The 16,001-nt window shown below is 41.5% G+C and overlaps 1 protein-coding gene across 5 annotated transcripts in view; it reads right to left on the bottom strand.

Annotated features, from left to right (window-relative positions):
- The window catches only part of ERCC6 (ERCC excision repair 6, chromatin remodeling factor), a 100,131-nt gene that overhangs the window by 19,840 nt on the left and 64,290 nt on the right, over positions 1–16,001 (bottom strand). For all 5 annotated transcript variants that reach the window (XM_023742099.1, XM_023742101.1, XM_004387949.2 and 2 more), the window contains 4 exons: positions 9,805–9,975; positions 9,164–9,340; positions 1,969–2,085; positions 1,467–1,562 (listed from right to left, as the gene is read on the bottom strand). In XM_023742099.1, the coding sequence (XP_023597867.1) occupies positions 1,467–1,562; positions 1,969–2,085; positions 9,164–9,340; positions 9,805–9,975 (561 nt within the window). The remainder of the gene's footprint in view (positions 1–1,466; positions 1,563–1,968; positions 2,086–9,163; positions 9,341–9,804; positions 9,976–16,001) is intronic.

The following is a 16,001-nucleotide window of genomic DNA, read 5'->3' as shown; positions in this document are numbered from 1 at the left end:
TAGGTATTGTTTAAGTAATCTAGAGATGAACCACTCGTTGTTTAAGCATCGTGCTTCTCACATCCTGTCAGTGTTCCCTAAACAGTACAGTACTGCACCACTGTTTATGTAACGTTCACACTGTATTAGGTATTGTAAGAAATGATGTAAAGTTTACCGCAGGGTGTGCGTAAGTCATATGCAAACACTACACCACTTTATGTAAGGGACTTGAGCAGCCACGGATTTTGGTATCCCCAGGGGCTCCTGGAACAAATCACCCACGGATACAAAGGGACGACTGTATTCCAACCAACTCGTTCTTATTTAAAGTGCTTTGGGATACTCTGTGTGGAAAGGTGTTCCAGAAAGCCAAATTCTATGACACTTCCAATTATTTTTATAATGGGGCTTTTCTGAAAAGATACGATTTAGTAACTTCTGAACTCTGTGCAATAGAGAGCAAGCCTTCTCAGTATAAGAACAGAATGACCACATACAAATTCCTTTTACACATTGGGGACAATGCAAATTGGGGATATTGTTGTTGTTAGGTGCTGCTGAGTTGGTTCCGACGCATAGCGACCCTGTGTACAACAGAACAAAACACTGCCCCGCCCGCACCGTGCTCACAACTGTTACTATGTTTGAGCCCATTGTTGCAGCCACTGTGTCTATCCATCTCATTGAGGGTGCTCCTCTTTTTCAAAGATCCTCCACTTTACCAAGCATGATGTCCTTCTCCAGGGACTAGTCACTCCCGATAACATGCCCAAAGTACGTGAGACAAAGTATCGGCATCCTTGTTTCTAAGGAGCATTCCGGCTGTACTTCTTCCAAGACAGATTTGTACATTCTTCTGCAAGTCCATGGTATATTCAATATTCTTTGCCAATACCATAATTCAAAGACATCAGTTCTTCTTTGATCTTCCTTATTCACTGTCAAACTTTTGCATGCATATGAGGCAAATGAAAACATCATCACAACCCTCGTTCTATGCTGGGGATATTAGAATCAGAGATTACACCTGGTTTCTAATATCATAGTGGTAAAAAACTTTTACTGGGACCTGGAGCTCCTTTAAGAAGTTGATGAAAGTTATAAATCTCCCCAGAATACATAATTTTGGTCATAATTTCTGCAAAAACCCAACTGCATACCCAACACCTACTCATCTATCAGATGACAACTTCTGGAGTCACAGAAAATGCATGGGCTTTGTAGTCAAACTTGAGTCTGAATTCTAGCTCCATAGCTCATTCACTGTGCAACCTGGGACCAGTTACTTAACGTCTCTGAACCTTAATGTCGTCAAGCTGTGGCTCGATACCTATCATACAAACTGCAAGAGAATGAGTTGCAATAACATTATGTGAAAAGCGAGGAACATTCTAGGTACTTAAAGGTTAGTTTTCTCTCCTCCCCACTTCCCTTGGTGCACAATTCATTTCTTCAGGTACGATCGTGTCTATCCTTTGGCTGACCTGCAACTCTCCATTGAGAATCTTGTGAACTTCCTTGGAATCAATGAAATTTTGGTAGACTTCATGCTGTTCATCTGTAAGACGGCAAAATAAAACCTATGGGGGGAAAAACAGAGAAACTATAATTGAAACAAAAAACTTTTAATTGATTAAAATAACAAAAGTTCCCTAATCAAAAAAAGCAGTGTTTACAATTTTAACAAAGTACTCTTATTACAAAAACAAACCCAGAAATGACTGTGCATTATATAGTGCACCGAGACGAGAGGCCACTCCCCTCAGCAGCCCTCTCCGCCTCTCCAAAGGCCCTCCTCCACGGCCCGCCTCTCCAAAGGCCCTCCACCACAGCCCACTTCCACAGACCTGACCAGGGACCTGCCTGTGACTCGGAGAGCCACAGCCGCACTGGTCGGCCTTGTCAATCACACACATGAAAATCAGAATGATGGAGCAGGTACTCATGCGCTTTCAGGATGTTCTGTCAACTCCCGGATTTACTGACCTGCTCATTTTTATCTGGTAAAGAAAGGCTCATTTTGACATCTGACTTCATTCTCCGCAGCAGGTATGGATTTATGGTATCTCTTAAGACACATGCACACTTATATGCAGTTTTCACCTTTAATAAAAAGGAAAAAAAATACTTTTTAAGTAATGCATTTGTTCTTACCTCCCAGCTGATTCCAGTGCTTTAAAAAACAAAAAACAAAAAAAGGCCAATGGTTGTAGAAAATTGGTTGGAAAAACCAGCATAGGTTCCATATACTCCAGTGGGTGGTAACTTTCATGTTAATATTATCAGTAAAGAGATTTATCACATTAACCAAAATGTACAACAAAATAAAAACTGGCAATTTTTGTGCCTTATTCCTTTTCTATAGTTTGCTTTAATTATTAGTACATAGTTAAGCCCTAAAGTAAAGATTTATTTGGTTCCTGACCACTCTCTAGGGGAAAAATGCTTTAAAATGATCCTCTGTTTATAATCTTGTATTCTCCAAACACTACAAAGGAACTGCTAACCTGCAAGACTAAAGATCAAAAGCTAACTCCAGGGGAAAGCCCAGCAATGGGAGCGACCAGATAATAAGCAGAGATGACTGTTCACTGGAGACTTATGAGAGTAAGTTCAATAAAATCCCTATGATCCCAGAAATGAAAGGTCACACCGGCCTAAAATGGAGCATATGGCTCTGTAATGGAGCACGGCCACACGAGATGGGTTTCAACTGTACAAAGACCCACAACCCAGGAAAACCACTCCCTTTGCAATTCACTTACAGTAAACAAAGAATTCACTAAATTATTGATATTTTAAAACAAACCAAAAAAAACCCTAAATAGGCTTAACAACTTAGTAAATTACTATTCAATGAAACAAGAAAAAGTCCAAAGTTTAAATTTAAGAAAGTTAGCTGCAAAATGAATGATAATTTAAAAAAAAAACTTGGCCATAATAAATACAGAAAAATTCATGTTAAAAAAATTTTCTAAAAGACCCCAAGAACACCTCACTTGAGTCTGTATGCATGTATATATATGTATATATATGTTGTGTATGTATAAATACTTAAAAAAAAAAGGTTTTGCCTGGAATAGCAGGTAATAACAAAGAAGTTCAACTAATCAACAACTTTTAGTTATATGTAACCTCTTAAATGTGTCCTTCAGACATGGATAAAAATTACCTTTAAGATGGTAAGGTAAATATTATGATCTGTAATTCAGAGATGATTAAATTTCAGAATTTAACGCTACAGTCCCACCAAAAAAGTATATTGTTTAAATTCTTCTTATAAATATATGTAGTGTGTTAAAAAATGCTCTCGCCTCTCTCCACAGACTAGCAACTCCAGCCTCGCCTCTCCTCCAGGAGTGAGTGGGTCGGTGATGTGCTTACGAGTGGCCCAGCCTCTAGGCTCGTGCTGTCTCCTCCATGTCCATCTTTGTGGAGAGCTCCTCCTCCCTCTCCCTCCTCTGCTCCTGGACCACGGCAGTGAACTCACAAGGGTCAGAGCCCAGTGGCTGGAGATTGGTCTGCTTTCCAAAGGAAGATTTTAAGCTCTAGACCGGGGTGGGCTGGCGGAGCAGGGAAAAGCAGGAATAAGAACAGAACAACCAGCTGCCGTCAGATGACTCCAACTCATTTCACCTCAGGTGTGTCAGAGCAGAAGTGTGCTCCACACGGTTTTCAATGGCTGATTTTTCAGAAGTAGATCACCAGGCCTCTCTTCTGAGGTACCGCTGTGTGGATACTAACTGCGAACCTTCCAGTTAGCAGCCGAGTACATTAAGCATCTGCACCACCCAAGGACTCCAGGAACAGAATACCCGTTGCTGTTGAGTCAATTGTGACTCATAGTGACCCTACAGGACAGACTAGAACTGCCCCATAGAGTTTCCAAAGCTGTAATCTTTATGGAAGCAGACTGCCACATCTTTCTCCTGAAGAGCAGCTGGTGGGTTCAAAATGCCTACCTTTCAGTTAGCAGCTGAGTTCTCTAACCACTGCGCCACCAGGGCTCCTTGAGGAACAGAATAGGAAGCCCTATTTCAGCCTTCACATGAAGCCCCGTTCTGCAGCCCAGCAGATTCACAAGGAATCCTGTCCCTTGGGCAATAAACCAAAAAAACCAAACTGCTGCCATTGAGTCGATTCCAACTCACTGCGACCCTACAGGACAGAGTAGAACAGCCCCATAGGGTTTCCAAGGAGCAACTGGTGGATTTGATCTGCTGCCCTTTTGGTTAGCAGCTGAGCTCTTAACCACTGTACCACCAGGGCAATGAAGCCAATCCTTTATTTCATTCCCACCTGGCTCCCGTGTCTGTTTGTTAAAAACACATGACGGGTGATGCAACTGTACTTCTTTAAGGATCACCCCTGACAGCCCCCGACCCGTGCTGTGGGACGCAGATACCTAGCAGTGTGCCCATGCTGGGGTAGGTACAGCCCCAGTTCTGCCTCCTCAAGAGCTGAATAACCTCAGGCAAGTCTCCTAAGCACTGAGTCTCAGTAACTTTCAGCATGAAACGAGGAGGTTCAACTAGATGACTCCTCCGGTTCGTTTTAGTTCTGAGGTTCCCTGCACACAGTTAACATACAAATTCCAGAAGCAATCCATATTTTTGGCTGGTAATGCTCTTCCTCCTCACCTTTCTCAGCCTTATAGCTTAGGTAGTCATCCCCGTCCACGAAATCTTTCTTGACCCCCACAAGCTCTGAGTACTGGACAGCTCCCCTGATCAAAGTCCTCACTACACTGTACTGTAGTTCTCTTTTCTTATCATGCTCCCCACTGCCCACCTCTCACTATACTCATTTTAGCCCCAGCCTGACACCATAAAAAACCAAACTTGTTGCCGTCAAGTCAACTCCGACTCATAGCGACCATATAGGAGAGTAGAACTGTCCCATAGAGTTTCCAAGCAGTGCCTGGTGGATTTGAACTGCCAACCTCTTGGTTAGCAGCCATAGCACTTAACCACTATGCCACCGGGGTTTCCCAGCCTGACACAATAGCTGCCAAATGACTATCTTCTTGTGATTCAAGAAGGCAAGGGAACCACACTCTTAAACAAAAAGGAGCAAATAAAAGCAACAAGCCATAGTTTTTCAAAATTAATCACAGATCCTATTGCCTACTTATTAAAAAAAAAAAAAAAAAAAGGTTCTGTGTTGAACATGTCACCTCTGCTCCCAAGGAGCTTACAATCTAGAAAGGGAAAGAGGATAATGATACAAACTCATGACACAAGGACCTCAAGGAAGAAAGACCATACTTGCACAGTCTCTAAGTATCTCCCCACGATTTACTTATTGATTCCAAAGGGAAAATGGTCACTGTACAGCTTAGAAATCTGGCAAACACCACCTTACCCAAGTAATCAGAGTTAAATGTCGCCAGCAATGGCACACACTGACAGCATGTGCCTCTGGATATGACGCCCCAAGACACATCGCTTCTGTGAAAGGCCTGCCAGAACCGCAAACCTGAATCTAATCATGAAGAAACATGAGACAAACTCAAATCAAGGTACATTTTACAGAATAACTGGCTCATCGTCTTCAAAGATGTCAAGGTCAGGAAAGGCAAAAGAACGATTAGAGGAACCATTCCAGATTAAAGGAGACTAAAGAGACATGGGAACTCCTGGGACAACTGGTGAAATCTGAATGACTACAGATTAGACAACAGAATTGTAAGAGTGTTAAACCTCCTGATTTCGATATTTACACTGTGGTACGAAAGAGGATGTCCTTGTTCTTAGGAAATACAGTAGTCCCCCCTTATCCATGGTTTCAATTACCTGCGGTCAACTGAGGTTCAAAAATGTTACCTAACACAGCATGATGAAATCTCACGCCATCCCATTCCATCATTCACGTAACTTTTATTACAGTATATTGTTATAATTGTTCTACTTTATTATTAGCTCTTCCTGTGCCTAATTTATAAATTAAACTTTATCATAGGTATGTATGTATAGCACAAAACATAGTATATATAGGGTTCAGTAATATCTGAGGTTTCAAACATCCATGGGGGGTGGTTTGGAACATATACCCCACGGATAAGGCGGGACTACTGTACACACTGAAGCATTTGCAGGAATAAGCGGCATGATGTCTGTAACTTTCAAATGATTCAGAGAAAAAAACACAGCATTAATTTGTGTACAAAAATAAAGTGGTGGAGAAGAATGGTAAAGTAAATGTGGCAAAATGTTAGCAAAATGCTGACAACTGGGGAATCTACTGGAGTTTTTTTTTTTTTTTTCTTCTTCTTCAATTCTTGCAACTTTCTGTTAAGTTTGAAATTATTTCAAAATAAAAAGTTTAAAAAAAAAGAATGTTATAAATGAAAGACAACAGGGACTCAGAGAAGAAGAAAGGATCCTTACTCACAAAGTTAATTAAAAATAGTTGTTGATAATTCTCTAATTTTAGAGGTCTAAATTTTTTTTTTTTTTTTTAACATTTTACTGTGATTTGGGTGAAAGTTTACAGAGCAAATTAGCTGCCCATTCAACAATTTATATACATTTTGTTTTGTGACAGCTGCAATTCCCTCAATGTGACAGTACTCTACCCACTTCCTCCCTGGGTTCCCCATTTCCATTCGCCCATCTCTCCTACCTTCTGAACTTTGTTTCTGGGCAAATGCTGCCCTTTTGGTCTTGTGAGGCTGATTGTTCTGAGAAGCACGTTCCTCACAGCTGTTCCTGTTCACTTTATAGGCCTGTCTCCTGTTTGGCTGAAAGGTGATCTCCGGGAGTGGGCTCAGTTCCAGCTATGAAGGGTACCATAGTTTTGGGGGTTCCAACAGTCTCTATCAGACCAGTAAATTTAGTCTTTTTTATGAATTTGGATTTTGTTCTACATTTTTCTCACACTCTGTCCAGGATCTTCTATTGTGATCCCGATCAGAGCGGTCGGTAGTGGTAGCTGGGCACCATCAAGTTTGGAGACTGGTGGAGGCCGTGGTTCATGTGGCCCATTAGTCCTTTGGACTAATTGTTTCCTTGAGTCTTTGATTTTCTTCATTCTTCTTTGCTCCGGACAGGAAAAGACCAATAGCTGTATCTTAGATGGCTGCTAGCAAACTTTTAAGACCTCAGCTGCTACTCACCAAAGTAGGATATAGAACCTTGTCTTTATGGACTATGTTATGCCAATTGGCCTAGATGTCCCCCAAGACTATGGTCATAAGCCCTCAAGCCCAGTGACCCAGCCCCTCAAGGTGTTTGGTTATGGTAAAGAAGTTTTCATAACTTTGTCCCCTGGATGCTCTACTATATACGCAGATATATTTGCAGCACACACAAATACCCATGTAGAAACAGCCTCTGCCAAATCTATATATTCTCGTGGGTATATTCCCATACGCCACCCCACACCTGTTCAGCTTACATATCTACCTATGTATCCACTCATAAACTGTTGGTTATTACTGTTATTGCAGGATAGTGTATGTTAAAGTACTTATCATCGTTTCCTAATACTTGTATGTTCCTCCCAGTGTCTTCCTTTGCCTTAGTCACGTTGTGCTCACATCCTCCTTACTGTGTACTGCCTTTCCCTTCACCCAAGTTAATACGTGTCTACTCTCTAGTTAGTGATCTTCCCTCCCTCCCCGCCCATCCCTGGTAACCATCAAAGAATGTTTCTTTCTGTGTGTAAACTTTTCTTGACTTTTTATAACGTGGTCTCATACAATGTTTGTCCTTTTGTGATTGACTTATTTTACTCAGCGTGATGTCCTCCAGGTTTATCCATGCTGTGAGAAGTTCTGCGGATTCACTGCTATTCTTTAATGCTGTGTAGTATTCCACTGTGTATACGTACTATAGTTTGTCTATCCTTTCATCCATTGAGGGGCACTTTTTGCTATTGTGAACAGCGCTGCGATAAACATGAGTGTGTATATGTCTACTCTTGTCACGGCTCTTATCTCTCTAGGATATATTCCTAGGAGTGGGATTGCTGAATCATATGATATCTCTGTTTCTAACTAAAATTCTTTTTCTAATTATACTTTTCAAAACATTGGAACTTCTCTCTAGGTGGAAAGCTTCCCTTCTGGCTCAACCACAACCTGTCAGGTGCAGGCCCCACCTGAGCAGAGCTTTGCAGAGGCCCCACCCTCACCATGGCTGGAACCTGCCCAAGTTTAGTACACATCCTTTCTTAGTACCTTACTACCAATTAGAGTGCAAATACCCCAAACTGCCCTCAAGTCAGCATCACCTGCTGATGTTGCTTCCTGTGCAAACCCATTCTACCAGCCACCTGGGCCTAAAACCCCAGGGGTCTGCTGCAGCAGCCTCCCACCTCCCTAATTTCCTTTACCTTAGCAGTTTCCACATCTTGATTGTTCTGCCTAAAAAATGCCACTTGGGCCTCTTGCTCTTCACCTTCCTTGTCAGGACCACCATCCAAGTCCAGGTCCCAGTCCCCACCACCCTCACTCCCATCAATTCCTGCAGGTCCCTCAATGCTAGGCTCCCCTCCTGTAAATGCCCTGCAACCCGAGGAATCCTCCTAGGGGAGCACTCTCCCAGCCTCCTGCTCAAATCCATCAGTGGCTCCTCACTACCTGAGCGCCTCCGCCCCCCTCCCAAACTCCGCTGGCAGCATCCACAGCTTTCCCATAGCTCCCCCACGAACATCTCCAGCCCAAAGGAGTGGTCTTGTCACTGCCCACGGCCACACAGCGTGGCTGCGGCCACATTCTTCCCTCATCCTTTCTCCTCTTGGCCTATTTTCTAAGAACCAGGTTAAAGTATGCATATCTCACAAGTCCTCCTGGAAGAATCCAGTCCCCCTGGCGTCCTATTTTCCAAGCTTCTGCACCACCTTATGAGATGCGCCACCCCAATGTGCACTAAGTTATAAGCTGTCCAGAAACTGATCCACTCTTGATTTACAATTTCTGACTGCTCCGGGGACAATCAACACCAAATTATTTAATTCTATTTTATAAGTTTCATTCTATGTGAATATTTTACATGATTTTAAAAACTCATCAGGAAAAATATGATCTATCAAGCAAAAACAACTTTGTGATTTTATCAGACACCAATTTACAAACCTGAGCATTTCCCTTACATTCTGAATGACTTAGCTACAAAGTTATTTAGTCGGAATATTTTAAATATTAAGATGCCAAAAGTATTAGCTGCCTAGTAGTTACCTGTACTGTGGAAGCGTTGGAATATCCCCCCATGGTGATGGGAACAGAGAACTGCTCCATGAACACCGGCAACGTTCCTAACTTGCCCGGGAAGACAAAGTCAAAGAGCGACCACAGCTCTCGCAGGTTATTCTGCATCGGTGAGCCCGACAAGATGATGCGATGAGGGGTGCGGAACTAGGTGGGGAAAGAAAAGACCTGAACAAGCAATTCACCTTTAGCAGAGAACCATCACTCCACCCCAAACACCGCTGCACACTACTGCTGTTGAGCACATCTGTATCACTTTAGCTCTCACGTCACTTTGGTCCCCTCCAAAAGACAGACGTTTATGTACTTAAAATCCTTCAATTACATGTACATGAACAAACGGGGAAAGGTGTTATCCTGATGTTCAAGGTGAATAATAGGGAGTAGGGTTGGATTTGGTAACACTCTAACGATCGGCTGCTGCAGGAGACATTAGGTATTGTGAGCACTGAAAATGAAAAACACACGAGGAAGGGCAAGAACACAATTTTCTACATTATGACCAAAATGTGTATTTTACATTTCTTATGTAAAGGCACAAGATTTCATAACTGTATTACTAACAGCAGACAGTTTATCCACCTGGAAATCCCCGTTCTAAGAGGCCACACCTGTTTGCAAGCAAGGGTAATGGCAGCATTTGGATTTCGAATTTTGTGTCCTTCATCCAAGATCACGTAATGCCAGTCATGTCTGCTGATGTCATCTTGCATCAGTCGAATGTAGGAGTAAGAAGTGATCAGAATTCCATGATAATGAGCAATATCTCCAATTAGTTTCTCCTAAAACCATAATAAAATGGTAAAGTCAATTTTAAATAAGAAGTTAATTGAGCATGACCCTTAAAATGACAACTTTTCATCGTAACACAGTCTAAAGCATTTTGTAAATGCGTACCAACATGAACACACTACAGACAATCATGGTTATTATACTAATGGAAGTTCCCATTAGTTCACAAAGTGGTTAACACTGACTAATATTTATCCACTGATGTAGGGCCTCTCAAAATAAGACTAGTACAAGTTATAACACGTATACACCTATTTTTATTTTTCTAAGACATCATTTGTGTCCATCCTTATTAAACTTAAAACAAGGTAAACGAAAAGAGATTTATTAAAGCAAAAGAAGGAAAATGAGAGAAAAGCCCAGAAGACAAGAAGATAAATCTAGGAGTTCTAACAACGTTTAACATGAATTCCAGGAGGGCAGAGTGGAAAGGATGTACAAGCAATATTTTTTTTTAAATGATAGCAGAAAAATTCTATAAAATGAGGAGAGACTTGAGTCTATAGAGCAAAACACCCCACAGAGTACCAGAAGTAGCATGGAAAAAAGACATACACCTAGGCATATCCTACTTAAATGTCTGAATTCCAAAGATATAGAAAAATAAAGAGAAAATGCCATAGCTTCTAGTCAGAACAAAACAGAAAAAGGAAAAGATTCCCCACAGAGGGAAAAGAATCTGCCTGGACTGGGCATATTTTCTGCAACACTAAAAGTGTCAGAAAGCAAAGAGAATGCTATGGATTGAACTCTGTTCCCCAAAATACATTTTGAGAATCCTAACCTCTATGCCTGTGGTTATAATTCCATTTGGGAATGGGTTGTCTTTGCAATGTTAATGAGACAGGATTAGTGTAGGGGTGTCTTGAGTCAATCTCTTACAAAATATAAAAAGAGCAAATTAGGACAAGCAAGCAAGCAGATATCGGGGAAGACTGATGCCAAGTCACATGGAGATCTCCAAGAAACCAGGAAACAGAAGGTAAAGAGACAAAGACCCTCCCCCAGAGCCGACAGAGAGAAAAAACATTCCTTTAGAGGTAGCCCCTGAATTCAGACTTCTAGCCTCCTAAACTGTGAGAAAATAAATTTCTGTGTGTTAAAGCCACCCACTTGTGGTATTTCTGTTATTAGCAGCACTAGATAACTAAGACATAATATCTTTACTTAATTCTAAGGGGGGAATAATGGTGGCCCTGGAATTCTGTATCTAACCAAGTAGCAGCCACGCTCGACAGAAACATAGACATATACATTCCGTTTTCAGACATGCCAGGACTCAAAAATAAACTACCAAGAGATTGGTGGTGCAGACAGTTAACGTTCTTGGTCACCACCCGAATACCCAGCGTCCACCCAGAGACACCTCAGAAGAAAGGCCTGGTGATCTAGTTCCAAAATGACAGCCATTGAAAACCCTACGGAGCGCCATTCCACTCTGACACACATGGGCTTTCCATCAGCTGGAACTGTCTTGACGGCAACTGGCTATACCCAGACAATGGAGTAGTGCAGTCATTAAAGAACACGAGAGTGGCGTGCAGACTGCAAAGGAAGACGCTCAGCAGGTGCTGTCAGTAGAAAAGGCTTTCTGTGCAACAGCACACACAGCAGTGGTTCACAGCCCTGGACGCTCTACAGGGAGCCCCCGACTTACAATGTATTTGAGCTACAATAAACCGCACTGACGACCATCTTTTTTTTTTTGGTACATCTTATTGTTAGTAATGGAGCCCAGGTGGTGCAGCGGTTAAGCACTCAGCTGCTAACCGAAAGGTCGGTGGTTTGAACCCACCAGACACTCTGAGGGAGAAATATGTGGCAGTCTGCTTCTGTAAAGATCTACAGCCTTAGAAACCCTATGGGGCAGTTCTATGCTGTCCTGTAGGGTAGCTTTGAGTCATAATCAACTCGACAGCAATGGGTGGGGATCGTTAGTAATACGTATGTACGTATATATTAAAATATATTTGTAAGCATACATGTAATGTTTCCAGCCCCGAAAGACTAATAAAGATCAGATTTATAAAGATACTGATAATAAAGGCAATAATAATGAAAACTAAAAAAAAGAGGTATTCAACTTATATTAGAACAGACTTACGACAGCATCGTCGGAACGGAATTCCATTGTAAGTCGGGGACTACCTATATATTCTGTGAGATATATTTCTCATAGAAACTCTTTGAGAAAGGGCACAGGTACTGTTACTAACCCTCATTTTAAAGGAAACCAGTTTAGAGATCATAAATAGCATACCAGTTCATGCAGCTGGTAAATGGTGAAGTCAGAATTTGAATGTAGAAAGGCAGTCAACTCCAGAGCTAGTACTATTAAATATTAGGCTACACTGTCTCTTATTAAACTATAGAAGAAAAAAATTTGAGAGGAAATTGTATTTAATATACATATTATTTTTTAAAATAAATCAAAACAAAATTAAGCCTAAATGAATGTTAAAACATTGTTTTAAATATTAATGAAACTGTTAAGAAAGGGTAGCCCTAGTGGCGCAGTGGTTAAGAACCTGGCTGCTAACCAAAAGGTCAGCAGTTCAAATCCAGCACCCACTCCTTGAAAACCCTATGGGCAATTCTAGTCTGTCCTATAGGGTCGCTATGAGGCGGAATCCACTCGATGGCCACAGGTTTGGTTAAGAAAGTATTTTAAAATACAAAGAGGTATATATTATCAAGTGTTACTATAATTTCAGTTTAGTTTAACAAAGCTTAGGGTGAGATTAGAAGACAATAAAAGAGTACAAAGAACTCATCTCGTGCAAGGACGGAAAGGGGGTTAATAGATACTGCTTAACTCTTAAGCTCAGCAGAAATATATGTTCAGATACATTTCTGAAAAAAAATAGCAAGCCTATCTACTGATTGACAGTTGCTATTTCAGTATCTGGTGGTGTTGTTAGACACCTTCAAGTTGATTTTCAACTCAAAGCAACCCCATGTGACAGAGCAGAACTGCCCCATAGGATTTTCTAGGCTATAATCTCTACAGAAGCAGATTGCCAGGTCCTTCTCCCGTGGAGCAGATGGGTGGGTTTGAACCACCAACCGTTTGGTTAGCAGCCAAGCACTTAACCACTGCACCACCAGGGCTCACTACAGGTAGTCCCTGACTTACGACATGCTCGCGTTACGACGAACTGCACTTACGGCCGTCTGGTGTTTTGGTACTTCTTATCATTGTAATATGTACTACGGGCAGTGCTGCAGCGTGTAATTTGCTGCTATCATCATTCTCAGATGTTCAGTCACAAATGTTCGATACTATGATTTATAAAGATACTGATAATAATGTTGAAAACTTTAAAAAAAAAAAAAGAGGTATCTGGCTTACGTCAGAACCGGCTTAACAATGGAGTCGTTGGAACGGAACCCTGTCGGAAGTCGGGGACTACCTATGTTAGAAAAGAAATAGAACGTAGAACTATTAAATCAATAAAGGGAAAAAGTAACAGAAAATAGCAAAAAGCAGGAAAAGAAAATAGAAAACAAGAAAATATAATAGACAGAGAGCAGGTTTTTTTAAGACCAGCCATACTGGGGGATCACCTGTAAGAGTGAGTTATAACAGCAAGAGTTCCCAATGGTAAGTGAGACTTTAAACAGACTGGCACTGAAAGCTGAAAATAGGGAAATGATCAATGATACACCAAGGAAATGCAAACAAAAAGGGTAGGATTGACAATGTAAATATCAGACAAGAACCCAACAGAATAAAGAGGCTGCTTTGTATTTTAAAGGAGATACCATGCTGACAAAGGAGTGTCAAGACCCTCTACCTATCAAAAAGCACTACAACACAACAGAAAAGCAAACTCTACAACTGTATGGACAAACCCATGTGGCCACAACCCTGCTGGGAGGCCCACAGACAGCCTCTCTCAGAATTTGACAGATCAGAAGAGACAAATTAAGACTAAAGAAAATTAAAAGTTTAAAAATGAGGCTATGAAGGATTTGGATAGCACCATCAGCGAGCTCCTTTTAATAGCTGTCATAAGAGCTTTCGAATATTCATTCTGTTTCAGTACTCTATTAAGAAACGCTTAAATCAAACTAAGCAGTCAACGGAAGCTGCTAAAAAAGAGACAAAATTAATAGGATAAAAACAAAAATTAGTTATTTTTAAAGAGAAAAACTGGTAACACTGATCAAGCAAAAAACTCAGAAAGACCAAACAAAAGGACAAACCTGTGAAAAGACTCAGACGTACAGCGTTCGAAAGGTGAGAGGGATGTACTCGCAGATACAGAGAACACACGTGTCAGCAAATAACCACATCAGTTCAATGGCTCCCAAATCTGAACAGCTTAATGAAAGACAATTTCAAAAAGTAACATAACAAAATGAACTCAAGAAATTAGACAAACCAAACAGATGAACAAAGAACTTGAAAAGGATGTTACTCTCAGCCCACTAGAAGTGTACCAGACCCAAATGGTCTCGTGAGTGAAATGGGAAGAGACAGTTTATTTAACTGTTCCCAACCACAGAAAGGCAGAATGCATCCCAAATCATTGTTGTAAGACTCACAAAGCCTTGCTTTCAAAGTGGACAAGGCAGTGTCCTGCACGCGCGTGTGTACCCCCAAACTAGACTCGTTACTTGACAAATAAAACCTAGTGTCATGGTTTGGATTATGTCCCCCAAAAATGTGTGTATCGATTTGGCTAGGCCATGATTCCTGGTACTGCGTGATTTTCCTGTATGTTGTAAACCTGCCTCTATGATGTTCGTGAGGGAGGATGGGTGGCAGTCGTGTTAGTAAGGCAGGACTGGATCTACAAGACTGGATTGTGTCCTGAAGCAATCTCTTGAGAAAGAAAAGACAGAAGTGAGCGGTGAGACAGGGAGACCTCATGCCATCAATAAAGCAGTGCCGGGAGCAGAGTGCGTCCTTTGGACTGGGGTCCCTGCGCTGAGAAGCTCCTAGTCTGGGGGAACACTGAGGAGAAGGCTGAGAGAGAGAAAGCCTTCCCCTGGAGCTGACCCCTTGAATTTGGACTTTTAGCCTACTTTACTGTAAGGAAATAAACTTCTCTTCGTTAAAACCATCCACTTGTGGTATTTCTGTTGTAGCAGCACTAGATGACTAAGACACGTAGCAAAACCATAAACCTAGTAAGCTTTATCACATGAATACAAGAATAGCTAAATATTAAGAAATCTAATAATATTATTCATGCAATCACAATTGTAACAATGTTATAAATTTAACATCTTCAAAAATAATAATCTTATTAATATTACTTAATAAACTAGGATTTGACTATTTCTTAAATCAATAGTAATAATAAACGGTACAAAAGCCAAAAAAATTTTGAAGGAAAAATATAAAGAGGGGGAAATTATCTTCTCCCTATATCATAATACACTAGGAACTTAATAAAATGGGTGTTGGAAAAAAACTACACTACTTGGTACTATTAAAGACTTGATAGGTGATATCTGTATTATTATTATTACTATTTTACCATCTTCCTATTTATAACTTTCAATGAGTGCACAATATTGCACTGAAGGGCACAACTGATTTAACCATTTCATGATTTTTTTACCTTATGACTATGGCACAGTAAGTACCTCAGGGCACACAGCCTTAGCCACATCCATGTATCTCTTCTCAGGACCGGGAGCCATGCCCACTGCTCCCTCACTGCACAGCGACTCCCACCACCGGCCCTATCTCAACTGGTAAGCTGGGTGAAGGGGGCAGGATGCCCAGAAGCTGCACTGCTCCACCTCTGCCACCACCCAGCCAGGCCTGTGGCGACTGTCAGAAGCCAGAGCTGACTTCAGTGTTCTCCACACCTCAACTATTCACCTGGGTGCTGGGCAGGCAGCTACCCCAACTCTGCTCCCACTCTCGCCTCCAGGAGAGCAGTGACTGTCAGCCCATGACAGCAGGGGCGTGTGAGGTGACAGCAAACTGAAACGTGGGAATACTCCACACCGGATACTGGAGCCATGTGTGTTGACAGAGAGAGGTGTAAACAAC

This window comes from Trichechus manatus, unplaced genomic scaffold (assembly GCF_000243295.1).
Source record: "Trichechus manatus latirostris isolate Lorelei unplaced genomic scaffold, TriManLat1.0 scaffold00200, whole genome shotgun sequence".
In the NCBI taxonomy this organism is placed as follows: Eukaryota; Metazoa; Chordata; class Mammalia; order Sirenia; family Trichechidae; genus Trichechus; species Trichechus manatus.
This window is presented reverse-complemented; position numbering and strand designations above follow the sequence as displayed.